Source organism: Myripristis murdjan, chromosome 7 (genome assembly GCF_902150065.1).
Source record: "Myripristis murdjan chromosome 7, fMyrMur1.1, whole genome shotgun sequence".
Classification (NCBI taxonomy): Eukaryota; Metazoa; Chordata; class Actinopteri; order Holocentriformes; family Holocentridae; genus Myripristis; species Myripristis murdjan.
The window spans coordinates 23907179-23925471 of NC_043986.1; the positions used below are offsets into that span (position 1 = coordinate 23907179).

Sequence of the window (18293 nt, forward strand, 5' to 3'; positions counted from 1 at the left end):
TAACCTTATAGTTGAACATGTTTTGAAGAAAAAAAAATCTAAAGGCTTCATTACTAACAGTTTGCAATGCTTCTCTAGCATAGCCGAACTTTGCATCAGCTGCACTATGTCAACTGGCCAGATCACGGTGTCCCAGACTCCATTGCTCCTATTCTGGAAATGCTGCAGGATATGCGTTCCTATCAGGACCATGATGATATACCCCTCTGCATCCACTGCAGGTCAGGCATGTCTCTGTCTTAACCTTGTTTTCTGCATGGGCAGGATTTGTTTTTCTCATAGAAAGTGTCCCTTCCTTGCTATTCTTTCCCCTCCTCTTTTATGCCATTCTGTTCTGACAGTGACAAATTAAGGCAAGCAGCAATCTCACCAAGAACTCACACTTATGCTTTTAATAGGGTAAAGTTGTGGAAGCATGCAGCATGCTGTGTGGGCAGTATGTACTTGCCCCCCTTAGATAGCTGAGAACCTCCTCTTGTGTCTTTGACACAGGAAGTGTGTGCGTTGGCAGATAGCCAGCAGCCCACTAGGTTTGAAGCACACACTTGGGCATTTCCTGTCATATGATCTAGTATTTACGTTGCGGTACATTACAGCCGTTGTACACTTTCCATCCATGATTTGTTAAGTTGAACTCAAAAATTGTGACCCATGTGAAACCATCTGCAACAAAAGTGATAAAAATCTATTTGTGGCTTACTCTGGCCAAAAACCTGCAGCGGGGCTATAGCTTATCTTGTGCTGCAGCCTCTAGACAGAAAAAATAATAACGAAGTGTCACCATAAGGCAGAGATATGCCTTTGGTGCTAACTAATTTATCAAAAGGTAGTTACAACTTACCCTTAGTGCAATGCATGAACTTGCCCCGGATCAGAATTATTAATTTAGCAGAGGAACAATGTTTATCTTGATTTATGACAGTATGTTTTGCGAATGGCAGAGTAGTGTAATGTCTAGTGCCATTAACATTAGCATTTGCATGTCACATCATGATGGGCCCACACCTTAATAAGGATCAAGTTGCAGGAATGGAATGTTTAGTCAGATGCAGATCCAACTTAAGTCACCCCACTTCTTAGTCAGCTAAAACTTTAGCTGTTGACAGCTGTTGGAATGATGCCTATTTTTAGTTCCGCACAAAGCTGATTTTAAATGTGATCCTGACCCTGACCCATTTACATTTGGTATAGGGCCTATACCGTTCAGAGCTAGGTTAAATCATTTACAAATGATTATTTGCCTTTTGTTTTAACTTGCTTAAAACATCAGACAGGTGTGGCTTGGACAATGAAATTAGTACCAGAAGGTTTAGGCATCAAGACAATCAGGTTGGTGTGCTGAATTTAGTTTCCTGAGTTGACAACTTCCCTGAAACTAACAAATCATCTAACAGCCCCATCTCAAGGAAGTTAGAAATGAAATGCGTGTAAAAAATTACCATATGACTCAGTACTGATTAATCTTGTATTCATCCATGATGTATAATTATTTGAGAAGCATTGGGACTTATGTTGAAATAGCAGTTGTAATGGATTTAAGTAATTGACTGGGTAGTTAAAATGTGACTTCTGACTACTGTGATTGCAGTGCTGGCTGTGGTAGGACAGGAGCCCTGTGTGTTATTGATTATACTTGGAACCTGGTGAAGTCACAGGTGAGATGTTCCTGTCTCAATACAATACTCTCAATACTCAATACCCCCACATCATCAAACTTCAGCCAGAATTTATTTAATGATAAATATGGACTGTAACTGTACTGTATGATTGTCTGTTTACAGATGGTTCCTGAAGACTTCAGCATCTTTTCCTTAGTTCAAGACATGCGAACCCAACGACCCTCAGTGGTTCAAACCAAGGTGGCTGGTTTTTTTATATATTTTATTTTGAGAAAAAAAAAAAAAAAGGCTTTGACAAATCTATGTTTCTGACACAATTACAACAGTCAGGTGCATTAATGTAGCCCTAACAAGTAGATCCACATTTCACACAGCTCTTAATGTCAGTGGTTCCTGTCTATCAAAAGGCTTTTGATAATTTATGTTATATATGTCACACGTGGAGCTGAAATGTCACCTAACAGAGCAGGTTTTTTATGTTTAACCTTAGGAACAATATGAACTGGTCTGCAGAACCATCAAGTTCCTGTTTGAGAGGTATCTGCGCACCGCTGAAGTACAAACAAGCAGAAATGAGGTAAGGAACCATGAACACACTCGTGTAAGTAACCCAGAAAAGACAGAAGCATGGTCATTTAACCGTTTGATCACTGTCCCACATGCAAAACCATAACTATATGAAAGTAAAAATAGAACTGTAGAAGGCTTTTTTTTTCTACTTTCATGTTTCACTGACATATACATTGTAGTCTCATGATCAGAGCAGAGAATGATCAAACTGCAGGCTGAAGGTGTCGGGTTTTACAATGGGTATAAATATTATCACAGGAAATGTAGCTGAAGTCTGTCATGACGATTACTGTTATTTGGTGAAGATAAACACATAGTGACATGCTGCAAAGTGGCCAGTTCAACTGAGAGGCCTCATAGTTGTATAGTTACTAGATGCTGTATGGTACAAGTACTATATCACTATGCCATAAAACTAAATATTGCTGAAGAAAAATGCAAAAAGTCATACCTATTCATATCTATATCATATCTTTTTTTTTTTTTTTTTTTTTTTCAAATACTGTAGTGACTGACAATCTTATCTTGATCTGACTAGGTGCCAGTGTTCCCATCTTCTGTCACAGCAACCAGTGAAACTGAGCTCTCTGACTTGAGTGAGGTGTTGGAGTATGACATACGACTACGACCAGAAATACAGCATATAGCACATCTAGAATCACAGGAACGGTAAAATGAATGACCTCTGTCTTTTTATGTGTTCCACGTAGAGAGCTAAAAGAACAGGGCCATTGCATAATGGTCACAATAGCCTTCAGAGTCAGGTTAATATATCTTAATTTCCTTTAGGTTTCCATTAGTAGAAGTGCATGGGCAGACATCCAATCATGTTGCACCACTGAGGATGCCTGCACTGGCAGTAGAGGGGGGTGATTTACTGCAGCACCATCAACACTTATGCCAGACCTTTCCTGAGGTTCTGCACCCCACCGACGGTCAAGAGGGACCCTGCCTCACCAATGAGCTCACCAGTACCCACCCCACTGCTCTGGAGCACACAAACCACAGAGCCCCAGGGCTGGTGGAAAGGATAGCAGAGGGGGATGACATACCACCACCGAAACCGCCTCTACTGCCTGTGGCAACCATTTGTCTGACGGTGGAGGACCCCTATTTTGACTCTCCGGTGGGTTCCCCCTCACTAGAAGTGGCACAGAGTGGCTCAAGTGAAGATGTTGCTCTTATCAGCCCGCTGACAACAAACCCTGTCCTCATCACACCCATTGTGACTCTTAATGACCAGACTCTGGAGCTCAAGCCTCCTGCTTCAGGTGAGCAGTGAAGTTTATGCCAAAAAATAGTTGAAAATAATAAAATAAACAGTACAGAATAAGTTTTTATTGACTGGGGTGCATTTTTTTAGCTACAGATGTAACTCATTCAGATGACAGCATACCTCCTCTGTTACCCATCCGAACCCCTGAATCCTATATACTGGCTGTTGATCCAGGTTGGTGCTATCAGTATTGATAGAATTTCCATTTCACAGTTTGCCACACATTATTGTGGCTAGATTCCCTGTTAAATTAATTTTATATTAACCACATGCTATGATTGTGTCTCTCAGAGGTCTCAGAGCCCTTTGACAGGTTAGCTGTAATCATCCCACCCAATGCTGCTGCTGAGGCTCTCAGGGAGATGGGAGGTGAGCAGTGGAGTGAATAGAGATGATTATACTGTCACAAATACAATTTTGTCACAAGAAATCTTAACAATACTTAAAACAGAAATGATCCTATTGCACTTAAATGTTAGCGATCATTTTGTCAAAGTAGGTGTTAAATTTTTTCAGTGATGATATCCTACTTTTGGGAGAAATAAATCCTTGGCTTAAATTACACTTTTAGGGTGAAAATGCTTGCAAAACTGTAGTAGAATGTGGTAGAATGTAAAAATAGGAGGCACACTGGTCCCACTGGGCCATGACAGTGATTTCCATATTCCTAGGAAGCCCCCCTTCACCTGTCCCCCCACTTCCAGAGAGAACCCCAGAGTCCTATGAGCTGGCCATTGATGCAGGTGGGTGATGCTGTTTGATGACATAAATGAGGAAATCATCAAGTGAGGAATTGACTGCAAATGGAATGTTTTATCTAAATTTTAAAACATCATATTGATGACTCTGATTTGCTGTTCAGCTCCTGTGGAGCAGATGCATGAGATCACACCGGCCGTGAACCTCAACAGAATAGGAACGTCTTTGGAATGGTCTTGCACCTCTGCGCAAGTAGATGCCACAACTCAGATGGAGAAGAAATCATGGATGAGAAGTAAGGTCAGAATAAAGCTTCTTCAGAGACAGATGTGCCACCTCAAATGAGGGCCATGCCGACTGGGATGGTATACCAAATTTGCACATCAGTTCAGATGAACCCAGCATGTGGAGGGCAGTTACCAGACGCTCCAGTCATTGGGTCTGTGGATGATACATTTGTCATTTCATGAGATCAAATGCTTCATGCTTTAAGTTGCCTGTAATTTATACAGGTGCAGATGAATTTCTCAGAATTATTTTGAGTGCTCAATAGCAATAGCAATAAAAATATATCAAATGCCATTGTAACCATGTGACAATATTTTTTTTTTCTTATAGAGTTTGAAAGTAAAGATGTCCTTGTCAGGTAGGTTTTTTCTGCTTGATATGCATGTGTAGCTATTGATAGTGATAATGATAGTGACTAATGATAATTGAGAAACTTCAAAATGTAGAAAAATATTTTGCCAAATGTGTTGATTATTTAATCAAACCATTTAATGTATTAAACTGCTGTAGAATACAGTTACAGACAGTACATTAACTTGTTTCCTACTTCATTTGGGGTTTAAACATTCTTAACTGATGAACTATTAAAACTGTTTACTATGAAAAGGTAAAAATACCAGTTATTATATTATCAGTCTATGTTGTTATGACATAATAACTTAAAAATGTGTTACATCCCTTTTTCGTACATTACGTTTTCAACCCATTTAGAAGGATATTTTTTGTCTTGTAAATTTGTCAAGTTAATATCTCAGTTTTTACATTATCAGCTGCTATGTGTGTGATTATTACATTAATCCTTTTTCCTATGATATTTCCAGCGCCATCGCATCTAACTTCTGCATCAAATGCAACCTTAAATCTCCCCCCTCCCCCTAACCCTCCTCCACCACACCAACTGACTCCTCCGCTGTCGTCTCAAGGTAAGATGTTAAAGCAGAGTGATGGGATTTCCTGGAGTACGATCATTAGGACTGAGCAATACGGACAAAATCAAATATCACAGTAACTTTAACCAAATACGTTGATGTTCATATTGTGACAATGTTGTAGGGATTACTTCTGGTGCTTTCTTAAGATATTTACACATAAGGAATTTCTGATAAACAATCATCAGTAACATGGATATGATGACCATGCAGGTAAAGGGAAATAATAGAACAGCTAATAAGTTCAGAAGGTTGTAATTCCTTGTAATGCAGCCTCTAAAACTAAGAGAAGGCAACACAGATCATGATATTATTTACAAAATCCTAGGAGATCTCTAGTCTCATACCACAGTATTGATATAATATTGGTATTTTGCCCAGATCTATGATTATCCTCAGCTAATCAAAGTCAAATTTACAAACCTATCTATAAGCGATAAAAAAAAATGACTCAAAGGCCATTCAATTCTCAAAGGTCTCAAGAGTTGCTTTTGATTTTTTTGTGCAGCAGATGAGAGTCTGACTCCGCCCCTCCCTGACAGAACCCCTGAGTCCTTCATCCTGGCCACTGAGGAGGGTGAGTGTGTATCTCCATCTTCCTCGCAACAAACATCCTGTTAAGTTCAAGCAGCACTTGTGCACACTTGGAGCAGCACGACGTGGTCCGTCTTAACTGAAGCAAACACAAAACTGGGGTAGTCTTCTAGATGAGACGATCACTCAATCAGCAAATACATTTTCACTACAACTTACTATAATGATGCTGTTTTCTTACAGAACCTACAGAGAACTCTGCCCCCTCTCAAGTTGCACAGTCTTCACCAATGATAGGGATCTCCTCTGAGTGGGCTGGCACCTCTCAGCCCAAGAAGTTCCTTGACGTTGTCATGAACAGAAGCAAGGTAGGGAGCACATACTGGATGGCAAATCTTGGTGTCACAATCTTCGAGCTATATCTCATCCTGAGAGGCAACAACATGCAAACTAACGACATGTGCACGATTATGTATTAGTCATGCTGTTAACTTTTGCGCACTTTGCACAATGGCTTTCATTAAATATTTTCAAAAATGCTCCGTAGTGCTATAAAAAGACATGATGACTCCCCTTGTGATTCACATGATGAGTCAGACACTCCAGCTGTTACACATTTGTATGCTTTCCAATGTTCCCCCAGAGTGTTCGAGCAAGAAGTTCAAGACAAGGTAAGCAGTTTGCTCTCATGAATGAACAGAGCTAGAATGACTCTGAAAGTCGCCTCTGCCTTCCTTCTGAATAAACTGTTAATGTTAATGTAACGATAAGGGGAAGTGAAGCAACAGCACATGCATTACTAGGTTCATAGTGTGATATACGTAGTGGATTACAGCCTATAAACTATTAGACAATGCTGAAAGGTGCCATTGGACGTCAGATAATTCTGATATAACCCTCCGTATAATGTTTGATAACTTGACAAGTATTCATAACTGCATATGGCAGGCTAAAATGAGTACATAAAAGTACCCATCTATACCACAGGGAGGCATCCTTGTCCAAAGTAAGATGTTGATGGGTAAAATGTCGAGTTATTTCTTGTCTTGTTCATGTTCATGTTAATGTAAATGTTTTGTATGTATAGGGATAGTTTATTGCTGTGTTTCCACTACAGAGCCCCTTACTGCATTTCAGCAGCTATCTCCACCCCCTGTGGTCATGGCGGGAGGAGGAAGTGGTGAGTTACAGGCAAACTGTGGCTGCACATTTAACAATAGCCTCCATCACACTTACTTTTTTGCACACATACTTTTGTCATTAAATATATTTACACAGAAAGTAACCATGTAAAAGGTTTTCACCTCTTAAACTCAGGCCATGATGATTCTTAACAATTAAGATTTGATATAGTCATTCTTTCTAATGAAGACCTGACATGTACATTAAGTTAGAAAACATTAATGTCCTAAATGGAACAATTTGCAATGCAGCAATATACACACAGCATGCATAAACACTACATAAGAACATGGAAATGATAGAATAAATGGATTAAGTTGCTATTGCACATTCAGAAATCAGATTCTGAGTTAGAAATTTTAGTGATTTTAGTTTCATATTTGTCTCTTGTGTGTCTGATAGCAGAAGGGGGGCAGCATGATGCAAACCACACACCCTCACTCAGAACCCAGACCTCAGAGAACAGATCGGATGAAAGCAGTGGGAAAGTCATGTCTAGAACAAAGGTAACACAGAAGCTACACACATTTCATTAACCAACAAAGTTATTAAATGGAAAATGTGCAAAAATAATTAGCCTAATTATGTTTTTTTCCTCTACACAGTCCCTGAAGTTTTTTAGACACAAAGTAAAACGTGAGTGATGCAGATCTCTCTTAAATAGATTATAGCTTGTGAAATGCACCAATGCTCGTACAACAAGTAGAAATAACATGGATAAAATCTCTATTCTCAGCTAAGACAGCACCTCAACCAGCTCCTACTCAATCTGGATCACCGCCCGCATCATATAGTGCTTCCACTTCAGTGTTCAAATTCGGTAGGCCTTCATGTCTTTATTCACATGAGCTTTATACCAACATTTGTATGTATGTCTTTGTATGTGTCTTTGTATGTATGACTGTATTTTCATATGACATTCATCTTCCACAGGATTTGGGAACCGATTTGGGAAGCCAAAAGGCCCCAGGAGTCACCCAGAGACCTGGGTGTAAGTCTTAGCAGACCCTTTCTGAACACCAGCGCCGGAGCTCTGATGTAATTTACCCCAAAACGATATATTACATAGCTCCCTAAGGACTTGGACAGTTGGGAGTTCAGTATGAGATCAGAGAATTTACCCACTGCGGTCTGAAAAGCACTGAAAGCTGCTTCTCTTTCTCTCAGGATCAAATAACAACGGTAGTACCTTCTGTTTTGTAGTCATGACCACTTGATTGTTGCCTTGCTACTAGCTTGGACATTTTGGTTGATTTTAATTCTTGACTAGTGCTCAATTGAAGAGCATAGACAATCAGGGCTAGCTGCACCAGTGGCTTGAATGGACTATACTATTCTTTTTTTCTATTTTGCTTAAATAATAGGGCGGTCGGCAATGATACATTTTCATACTTCTCATTTATCGTCACATTGAAGATAGAGCTGTTACTTGTCTAAGTTATGGAAATTGGTGTTATAATATTGGTGTAGTAGTATTTGTTATATTGCCTGCTAATGGCACAATATGATCAAATAGGTACTGACTGGCATTTACAGAATGTTTAGTTTAAGGTGTCACTAAATCCATATTTTTTGATAATGAAGATCTAAAATCAAACAGATTGATGTGATGCATACCAATGTATAAACCTATTGTACATGTAGAACTGAATGGTACATAACACTGGTTACACGCAAAAAAAATTTATTTAAAAAAATACATAAAGTCTATGCGCATTGTGTCTTTCTACTTAATTAACAAGACCGAATCACACTTGCAACAGAATTCTATTAAATGTAACTTATCACCCAGCTATCTGACTGTTCAAACAATGCAATTATATTGTTTTAAAAATTATGAAAAAAAAAAAAAAAAGTTTCAGTACAAACATCAACAACAGCAATTATTGGTTCTACAACACAGAGCATGCCCTGATGGGAAGGCAATGTACAGTACACCACAACAGAACTTTGTCTGTGACAAATGAAAATAGCTTTCTGCTTCCTGAAAAGAATCTAGTATGAATGAAAGGCAGAATTTTCAGTGATATAATGATACAGTAATTCTCCGCTTCCAGGCGATGTGCAGAAGTAGAAGTCACAAATCATCACAAGGGCAGCGGATTCTTATAGCATCAGTCAAGAAAAACAATACTATGGTGGCTTGGCCAAGCTCTGTGGTAACGTCCCACTAGCCATAAAAAAAAAAAAAAAACAAAAAAAAAAAAACAAAAACAGTTGAATGAAGCTGACTGTACACAGTACAAGGCACTAAGACGCATTCAACAGTAGGGCAAAGGCAATGTCACATCATCCCATCCCTTATCTTAGCGTCAGAAGACTACAGAATGACAATGAAAAAAGGCCTCAGTGAGGTTCAGATGAACAGTAAATCTGACACTCAAAAAAGAACATTTGGGTGACCTCGTCCAGCCTTAAATGAAAATATGAAGATGTATTTGGACAGATCATTACCAACAGATGTGATATTCATTTCCAACTATGAAACTGCTGAAGCAAAAATGTAAATCTTGCATAATTTCCTAAGATGCTTGATTTTTTGGGAACTTGGTTGTTGTCACCATGTGAAAACAGTAAAAAATGGGTAAAAACAAGGGCATATCAACACACAGTTACACTCAGAAAAACTATTACAACCATGGTAACCTATTCTACAACCGTGCCTTTATCAACCTAGTGACACTACCAGGAACCAAAGATAAACATGGATTTTCATCAAATTAAGAATGAATTAAGTGCACTGACAGCATTCACATATTGCCAGCAATGGCAACAACATAATATTTACATACCAAATTGTGAGGACATATTCCACACCTGCCACAAAGAGGAAAAAAAGATCAAGATAATTATTGCTAAGTGCAATAGCCATAAATTTCCTTCAGCATTTAGAAGTGCTCCAACAATTAGATCCTCACATTAAATAATCACCGGTACAAAACCTGTGTTCATATGTTAAGCTCAAGCCTAAGAAAATAAATAAAATATCAAAAGCAGCATCAGCAGTAAGAAAAAGAGCACTGTAGAAAATGGCATTTTAAATAAAGAATCAAGCAAACTGCAACAAAACTCCACATGATTTATGGAGCACTGGTGAAAGGAAAGAAAAGTTTTTAAGTGCTTGTAGCATAATTACTGTAGGATATTTCATATCAAAGCAATGGAAGAGTTATCTGCTTGATTTTAAATATAAAAGGAAAATATTTGTCTTTTAAACAATAGACTCCTCTGTAGTTTCATTGCCCTGTGTCTACTGGCGGTAATTATGTTAGGAAGTCTGAGTATGCCTGGATATGTGAGGCTTGGAGTTCAGTCAAATGGCAAAGACCTGGCTGCCCTTTCCAGTTGACTGATGATATCCTCAACCTACTAAACTGAGTCCACTCTGTCTCCTGATTAAGGTTAGCAAGAGTTATGCCACTGACCAAGTACGAAGTAGTGCGTCTTTGTTTACAGGACAGGTCATTATATTAAACATGTAAACAATTATTCCATGAACGGGGATTCAACTATCTCCATTTGTCAAACTTACCACAGTTAAGTGGGTTTCATCTTCCTCAAAATAATCTCGCCATATTAAGTAATAACAGCAGAGCCTTGAATATAAATGAAAGTTCTGTCTTTTAACCATGAGAGTTAATATTTTCTATCCAATAGCTGCTTTACATGATATACACCTTGAGTCATCAAGATAATTTGTTTTGAAAGAGACAGTAGGGAGCTCCAGTCTTGTTGCTACCAAATACAAAATAATGACAAAACTTATTATACAGTCCCTTCAAATGATACACTTTGGCTGTGGAAATAAAAATCTCAGGGGATTTTATTTGAACTGACATGTACAGATATAAAAGTGTGAGGAATAATTTAAGAGAAGAAGTTGAAAAGCTTCCTGATTGACACACAGATGCCAGTTGTAATTTAATTCAGTCTAAAATTCCTACAAAAAAAAAAAAAAAAAAAAAAAAGCTCCTCCCACAGTGGGTTGAGGAGTGTCACAGAGAGGGATTGGGGTGTTGAAGAAGGGTCATTTCGGGAACGCTGCGGTGTGGCCTACAGCTTGTGGAAGGGTTGGCTCAAGGTTTGATGATGTACACCCAGAGTGGGCTGTCGGCAAGGAAGGGTGGGGATCCTGGTAAGGTGGGGGCAGGTGAGCAGACTTCGTGGGCTGAGGAGGGGCAGGCTGGGGCTCCTGGGGAGGAGTCGCTGGCCTCTGGAACACTGGTTCTTCAGTCTTGGCCACTCCACCTTGGATGTTCTCTGCCTGCGGATGTGCACAGGGGGTTATAGTGGCATCAGGCCTGTCAGGAGAGGTGGAAGACACTCGGCCAGAGGTGGGGCTGAGGTCGCTGGGTCTTTGCTCCTCCTCCTTGTCCTTGTCCTCCTCTGGGTGGTACTGCTTGAGGCGGATGTGCCAGGCCAGGCTGCAAACGGCAGACACCGTCTTGAACTGGTGGATGACGTTCCTGGGGATAAAGTAGATGTCATCGTCGCAGAGCTGGACGCGGACGTAACGGATGCCCTCCCTCCTTAGCTGGTTAAGCTTGGCATCATCCACCCACTGGACACACTGCAAGGAGAGGGACAGCGTTACTCAATGTTGTCCTCGGAGAAGAGGTTTCCATATTTGAAGAACACTACCCGCAGTAAGATCATTATGTAATAAAGTTGATAATACACAGTGCAACTTACATGCAATTTGTTATATGTTGTAAATTACATTATTATTGTTGCTATGTCACCAGACCCATATCGAACATTGCAAATGATGATGTAAAACCAGTTCACGATTTTCACTGTATGGAACTCCAAAATCTCATGAGCAGCATGCAACCATATTGCATAAAAAAAGTTTCACATGTGACTTCAGCCTAAGATCTAAGCTGTGACGCAGCCCCTGATACATTATGCATGTAAACTCTTGCCTGAGACACCGGGGGCTCATAGAGATCCAGCTGCAGCCTCTGGACCACATCGTTGAAGTCCTCTGCATGGAAACACACTACATCTTTGGTTATCCGGGGTCGGTTACTCCTGCAAGAAAGTATTAGATTATTAGGTAGTTATTCCTCTGAGATTTTGAGAACCACGTGCAGCATTTTTGTTGAAGGAAGCCGGAAGACTCTTACCATTCTCCAAACTGCACGGCTTTCAATACTCCCACAGCAGCAGTGCTCTGCCAGTCGAAACTCTGGCCTACATGGTCAGCATGGGCCCGCGTTCGATCCTCAAACAGAACCTCCCTCGGTTCGCTGGCCCTCGGCAAGTAGTGCAGATTTTTGATCTCATTCATAGACCTGAAGGAAAAGATGTGGGGGTAGAAGGGAAGGCCAAGAAGAAGTGATGCCTTTATGATGCTTGCTCACAAGACACTAAGTCTGCGCACAACAAAATATACTCGCCTAGCTGGCATCTTGACTCTAATAAACCTGTATGAGGAGAATCTGAATGCCTGCTCTAACTAAACCCCACACTGGTTTATTTACTTATTTAAGGAACACAGTGTGGGGTTTTCTTCAACCAGTTTGAATGGCTCATACCTTTCCAATATACCTGCACCTGCATCTGGGTAGCTGTGCCAGTTTTTTCCTTTCCTCAAGTTAGATTGCTGCACTTTGCAAAACAAAATGAAAAAAAAAAAAAAAGACTAAAGGGTTACAGAAACCACATTCATATAATTTCTTTATGTTTTTCATGGCTCTACCTGCGTCGTTTGAAGGGAGACTTGGGCATGTCAGCAGTGGGTACCATTTGCTCTCCTGGTCGCACCCACATGATGGGTCCATCATCACTCTGAGAGCGACAGTCCAGCTTCAGGCTGGAGAGGCTGCCCCATGGTAGGGTCATCTATATATACACACATGCACAGAGACAAGTTGTGAGTTGCAGCTTGATACTGACTTTCAATATCAAGATGATATTTAAGCATATCTGCAGAGCCTGGGATCACACTTAACCTGTAATGCATTCATGTCACTAAACTAAAATTCTTTCTTGCCAAAAACGACCCAAACCGTCCATAAAATAGGACAAAATATCTGATGTGTTTTTATGGATTACTGACATATACATAGAATGAATCAAACAGATGAATCACCTTCATCACAACACAATGCATTTACAATGGAGTGATTCAACAGTAAGGAACTCTTATTTAATCTTACTGGAATTCCAGAGAGCAATACGTTCACTCTATTACTATTAATAAAAATAATAAAAAGCCCTCTTCTTCTGACCTTGAGAAAGGGAGACTCCTCCAACATGTCAAGAAACTCTGGGAAATAGTCTCCCACCTCCTCATCCACAGCTCCCACCAAGCTGATCTGTCTCATGGGTCCAGCCCGGTACGTTCCCGAACAGTAAGTCCGGTTCACCTGGGGGAGGAGAAACAGGTCCTGACATCATCTGGCTTACAGCTTCTGCTTCTGCAGCACACTGTGTTTACAAGATGTGATTGCTAACCTTCCCATCTGCTAGCTCAGGTCATTTTGGAGCTGGTCTGTTATTCCACTTTACCTATGTTATAATCACTGAGTATCACTGACTACTATTATCACTTTTCCCAGTAACAAGTAATATGGTGAATTACAATTTAAATTTCAGTGAATTATGCAAAGACTAAATTCTACATGAACCAATTTGTTTGTAATCATCTCTCACACTAAGGCACTTTAGCGGAGAAATAGCAGAAAAGTTTACTTTCACCAGGTGGAAATATCCTCACTGCTTTGATCCTATTGAGTGAAATGATGACAAGATTGGATTCAATGCTGTGTGGTTCTGATGATCATTCACCGAGAAGCAAACTTAAGCTATTCTAGAGTCTGTAGGTAAGAAACTAAATGAATGCTCTGAGGAAATTAATAAATTGCTTTTGGAATTAGTAACACACCTTTTTGTCAGCACAAAGCTTTTGTTCTTCATCTAGCAGATTACAATCTCACAGCACATGGGAATCAGACAGGTTATGCATCCTAATAATCCTAATTGATTTGTTTTATTGAGGGTGAAGAATTGCTGTCACCCCTCACACTGGCAGCAGAGTACAGCATGGTGTGAACAAGCAAAGCCTGAACTGTGGTTCTTTACCAAAGAATGCCAAAGTCCGTAGACAGTGGATTCCTTACATGCTTCATAGCACACAGACAATTATGAGGCCAAAGGCCTTGCAGACTCTGCAGCCAGGGGGTGGATACAAATAATATGGCGATGTCTGTTTTATACATGAACTCATCACAATACCACCACGGATAATTGCATAGGAAATGTGCAGGCCTGTAATCACTGTAGAGATGTTTTCCAAAGTTATATAAACCTAGATAACATGATTATGTTTGCCCATGAACACTGCTGTGACTGCAACATGTTTTTGCATTGGAGGGCCTGTGCAATTTTCTGTAATGACCCAGCAAGGTTCAGTGGATACAACCAGGCATTTTACTGCAATCACTGTGCTCTCAAAACATCCATTATTCTCTCAATACTCCAGTGGTGAAATGATCAAACTAGGCCTAGTTTACCTGCATTAACAGAACACTGCTGCCGATCTATAATCACACACACAACCAAGCTCACCCTCTCTTTCTCCCTCTACCACTGTCTCTCTCTGTCTCAGTCTCTCTCAGTGTGAGTAGGTGTATGTCTACATCGTCATGGAACAAAAGTGACTCCATTAGAGATCTGGAAGTCCAGGGAAAACCTGGCACCAGTACAGCTTTAGACATAACACTGATGTACTTTGGACTGAGTCAACTTCTGGGAGGTAAAAATGTTGCTGAACTCATTCATGACTTTGGGTTGGCCAGGGCTTTTAACTTGTCATGCCTTTCTATGTTGTTAGCCATGGCTTCAACAGACAGAGGATTTACTTGTATGTTGTAAAAATACAGAAATCTGCGAATTTTCTAAATATGGCATTTGACCCATTATTAGCCTAGCATCTAATATACTGTACAGCTGTTGCTAGTTTCTGAAAACAAACAAACAAAAAAAAAACAATCATGTTTAATCTGTCAGTGTTTGTTAAATAAAGAGGTAACAGAGAAACATAATCCCCTTCAGTCAGTGTTCACTTTACCAAAACTCCATCCAGCCTGCATCTGCCACTCCTCTCAGATTATAGCACAGGCACTGAATATGCCTTACAGTTACACCCAGTGATGTTTAATACCCTTGTAATCTCCATACAAGGTTAGGCTACTCTATGTCACCACAATCTTTTCTCCTATATGTCTTGTCTCTCTCCATTACTAGCTACTTGAAAATCAGTTCAGTACTAGTGGGCTGTGGGTGGACTGCTCGTACCAATTAAAGAAAATAAACGACAGCTTCAAGTTGAATGCGGCACTAAAACAGCTGGTTGAAATTAGAAAAACCTCATGCCTTGTGAATTCTTTCACATACCTGAGAGTGGAAGCTGGCTATAGTTGTGGTCTCGATGTCCTTCTTGCCAAGTATCTCCATTTTGACTGGCGTGTTGGGGAAATTGAAGGCAAAGTAGTCCAGGAAGTCAGGCAGGTAGGCTGCTGCACCATGCACCACTGCCAAGGCGTAGCGGGCTGCACCTCGGGGCTTCTCAGCAAAGGCCAACTCTAGGAACTCCTGGGCAAAGCACTCCAGGTCAGCTGGTCTAAGACAGGCTAGTTCATCAGCATAGGCATGCAGAACTGATGCCCCGCCGTTGGCTTGCCTTTCCTCATGCATGAAACGTCCATACCAGGTGCCCGTCTGCAGGCAGGAGCTGCGGATGTAGTGGTCCTGGTGGGAGAGAAAAGGCATGTGCCCCACTTTGGGAGTGTGGAGGTAGGGCTGGTGGTTGTCGACAGTGCCTGTGCCAGGCTGGCAACTGCCTTCCTGATTCAGGTCAGGGCGAACAGACAGAGTAAGGTCTGCTCCCAGTCCCGAACACACAGTCTGGACTTCCTTGTTGTGCATGCGCCGGACCTTCTTGCCACTGTGCTCATCCTCACGGTGCTTCTTCTTCTTCTTTTTCTTCTTCAGAAGATATTCCTCCAGTGTTTGAGACTTGACATTCTCATCGCGGGGCCTGGGCTCTGCACAGGAGCAGCACAGGTTTAGACACACACACACACACACACACACACACACACACACACACACACACACACACAGAAAAGCTGTTCATTTATTCCTCTTGAACTTACTGTATATTGTTAGCAATGCACAGAATCATTCTACACATTGTGTGAGGAAGAGCTTGTGTGCTCCAGACATAACAGCACTGTAGGTGTTAATAAATACTCAGAGCATTACACACAGTGTGCACACTTGATTGTTTGCTTTAATTCTGATTTTTTTTTTTTTCCATGCACACATTACAATGAATGCATAATGAATAGAGCGACCTGAGACCTGTTACCAATAGGCAGGATTCTGATACAATAGTTACCAAACTTCTTTATGTCAAGGACCCCCAAATTGTCTGCACGAGATCACAGACCAGTATGTAAGCCTCTATTCTGTAATTGGACTGGTAGAAGTAGGAGTGGCAACAGTGGGGCAATAAACTTGTAATCAAAACAACCTGTGTACATTCTATTGTTATAGCAACCTGTAGTTAATGAAATGATAATGGACTTTAACTAGTCATTTTGCTCACCCGTTGATGAAATGTATTAACAGCTTTGGTAGCTTCCTACCCATCTACCCATCAACCCATTACACACTACCCATTAAAACACTTTAGAGCAACTTACCCTTCTTTTTCTTCAATTCTGCATGTTTCACGTTTGCTTCAGTGTTTTCCTTCTTGACCTTCAGTTTAATATCTTTCTCCCTGTGCTTCTCTTTGTAATCCTGTGTCTTGGCCTTGGCTACTTTGAGAGGCGTGAAAGTGAAGAGTGCAGGTGGCTCGGAGGGCACCGCTCGCTTCTTCTCCGGTTGGTCTGGTACCTTCCGCGGAGGAGGAGTGGGAAGAGAAGGAGGCAAAGCCGGCTGCAAGGTCTTCTTTGTACCGTTGGTGTGGTTGTGATGGTGGTGGAGATGGTGGTTGCTGGGCTGGTGGTGGTGCACAGCAGGTTTGTTGGACCTGAAGCTGCCAGGCTGGGGATTTTGCGGCAGCTGATGCGGCTGGTGGGTCCGGCGCTCAGCATGTTGGTGGCTGTGGTGGTGATGGTGGTGGTGATGGAGCTTCACTTTCTTCGCTTCTTTATCCGACTGCTCGAGTTTGTCAGTTGGCGGCGACAGGTCCCTTTTCTTCTTCTTCTTCCTCTCTTTGGTTAATCTATCAAGGCTGTCCCTTACCTTTTCGTCTTCTACTTTCGCACGGAGCAAGTCGACTTGAGCTGCCATCTTTGCACGTACAGTACATTTAAAGGGCTCGGAGTCCCTACTGCGCAGGTCGACGGAAATGTGTAGTTTTCTTACCGTTTATTTGTAGTTTTATGCAAAGCCGTTAGTCTACTGCGCACGCGCACTGTATAGAACTATGGGCTATGTAGTTTGTTGGTACTGCAGTGCTACATGGGAGTTGGCGTTCAAGCTGCACTGAGTGCGTGCGGCCTCGCACGCAGGCAGTTCTGTTCAGCTGACGTAATGGTTAATTTGAGCGCTAAGCCATGAGAGGCAGCCAAGAGCTGGCAGGCCGCACAGAGATAACATGACACTGTTTAACACAGGAGAAATAAGGTTAAATAAATATTTTATCTTTAATAACTGTTACTGAATGATCGCTACATGTTATTCCTCTGCAAACAATTTGGTAGTTTGTTTTTTCTTTTTTGTCGTATTTGTTCTGACTGTTAAACACCCAGTGAAGTCTGTTTTTAGATAAGTATCATATAAATAACGTGCATTGTTATTATTATTATTATAGATTGTATATATTGCTATATTTTCGCAACACACGTAGACACAAGGTGTGTTTTTACCAGTGGCTGTTTTGCAAAGACGCTTTGAACATGATTCAGCCAATCATAATTAAAGATGGGATTATCTGTACTGATAATGGATTTTAGATTCCTGCTGTCAGTACCGAATGTATTATCACAATATGACAATAAAGAGTAAACAAATAAGTTTGGCTGTTGTTGCATTGGGGACAGTTGTAACTCCAGTTGCAGTGAGAGCATCCCAGATCTTATAATAATTACTTTGTGATATGCCTGCATCATAAATCTCAATGTACTGACATATACTGTATTTAAGGACTTTCACCAGAACATATTAAACATGTAT

General features: G+C 40.9%; 2 protein-coding genes across 6 annotated transcripts in view; one reads left to right on the forward strand and one right to left on the reverse strand.

The window, feature by feature from the left end:
• ptpn22 (protein tyrosine phosphatase non-receptor type 22) overlaps positions 1-8806 on the forward strand; it is a 31715-nt gene extending 22909 nt beyond the window's left edge. For 2 of the 5 annotated variants that reach the window (XM_030056745.1, XM_030056744.1), the window contains 20 exons: positions 79-221; positions 1589-1655; positions 1782-1859; positions 2110-2196; positions 2728-2858; positions 2979-3460; positions 3553-3639; positions 3757-3834; positions 4137-4208; positions 4328-4464; positions 4783-4810; positions 5274-5375; positions 5890-5958; positions 6159-6283; positions 6559-6586; positions 7033-7095; positions 7500-7603; positions 7703-7733; positions 7834-7917; positions 8031-8806. In XM_030056745.1, the coding sequence (XP_029912605.1) occupies positions 79-221; positions 1589-1655; positions 1782-1859; positions 2110-2196; positions 2728-2858; positions 2979-3460; positions 3553-3639; positions 3757-3834; positions 4137-4208; positions 4328-4464; positions 4783-4810; positions 5274-5375; positions 5890-5958; positions 6159-6283; positions 6559-6586; positions 7033-7095; positions 7500-7603; positions 7703-7733; positions 7834-7917; positions 8031-8092 (2058 nt within the window). In that variant the 3' untranslated portion in view covers positions 8093-8806. The remainder of the gene's footprint in view (positions 1-78; positions 222-1588; positions 1656-1781; positions 1860-2109; positions 2197-2727; positions 2859-2978; positions 3461-3552; positions 3640-3756; positions 3835-4136; positions 4209-4327; positions 4465-4782; positions 4811-5273; positions 5376-5889; positions 5959-6158; positions 6284-6558; positions 6587-7032; positions 7096-7499; positions 7604-7702; positions 7734-7833; positions 7918-8030) is intronic. The other 3 variants (XM_030056747.1, XM_030056748.1, XM_030056746.1) reach the window with 3 other exon arrangements.
• Positions 8807-8938: 132 nt separating this feature from the next.
• On the reverse strand, positions 8939-17454 carry rsbn1 (round spermatid basic protein 1). The gene is made up of 7 exons (XM_030056749.1): positions 16814-17454; positions 15501-16150; positions 13334-13471; positions 12802-12944; positions 12227-12394; positions 12023-12131; positions 8939-11667 (listed from the first exon to the last, which is right to left on the reverse strand). Exons 1-7 carry the CDS (start codon positions 17406-17408, stop codon positions 11125-11127), a joined length of 2346 nt encoding a protein of 781 aa, XP_029912609.1. The 5' UTR covers positions 17409-17454; the 3' UTR covers positions 8939-11124.
• Between the last annotated feature and the right edge of the window lie 839 nt (positions 17455-18293).

Bases quoted from the DNA above. Each gene is read 5' to 3' on its own strand.
- rsbn1 (XM_030056749.1), bottom strand. From the start codon at position 17,408: ATGGCAGCTCAAGTCGACTTGCTCCGTGCGAAAGTAGAAGACGAAAAG. The intron at 12,395-12,801 runs GTAGAGCCATGA...CTTTTCCTTCAG, and splicing joins TCTCCCTTCAAACGACGCAG to GTCTATGAATGAGATCAAAA. The intron at 12,132-12,226 runs GTAAGAGTCTTC...ACTTTCTTGCAG, and splicing joins GCCGTGCAGTTTGGAGAATG to GAGTAACCGACCCCGGATAA.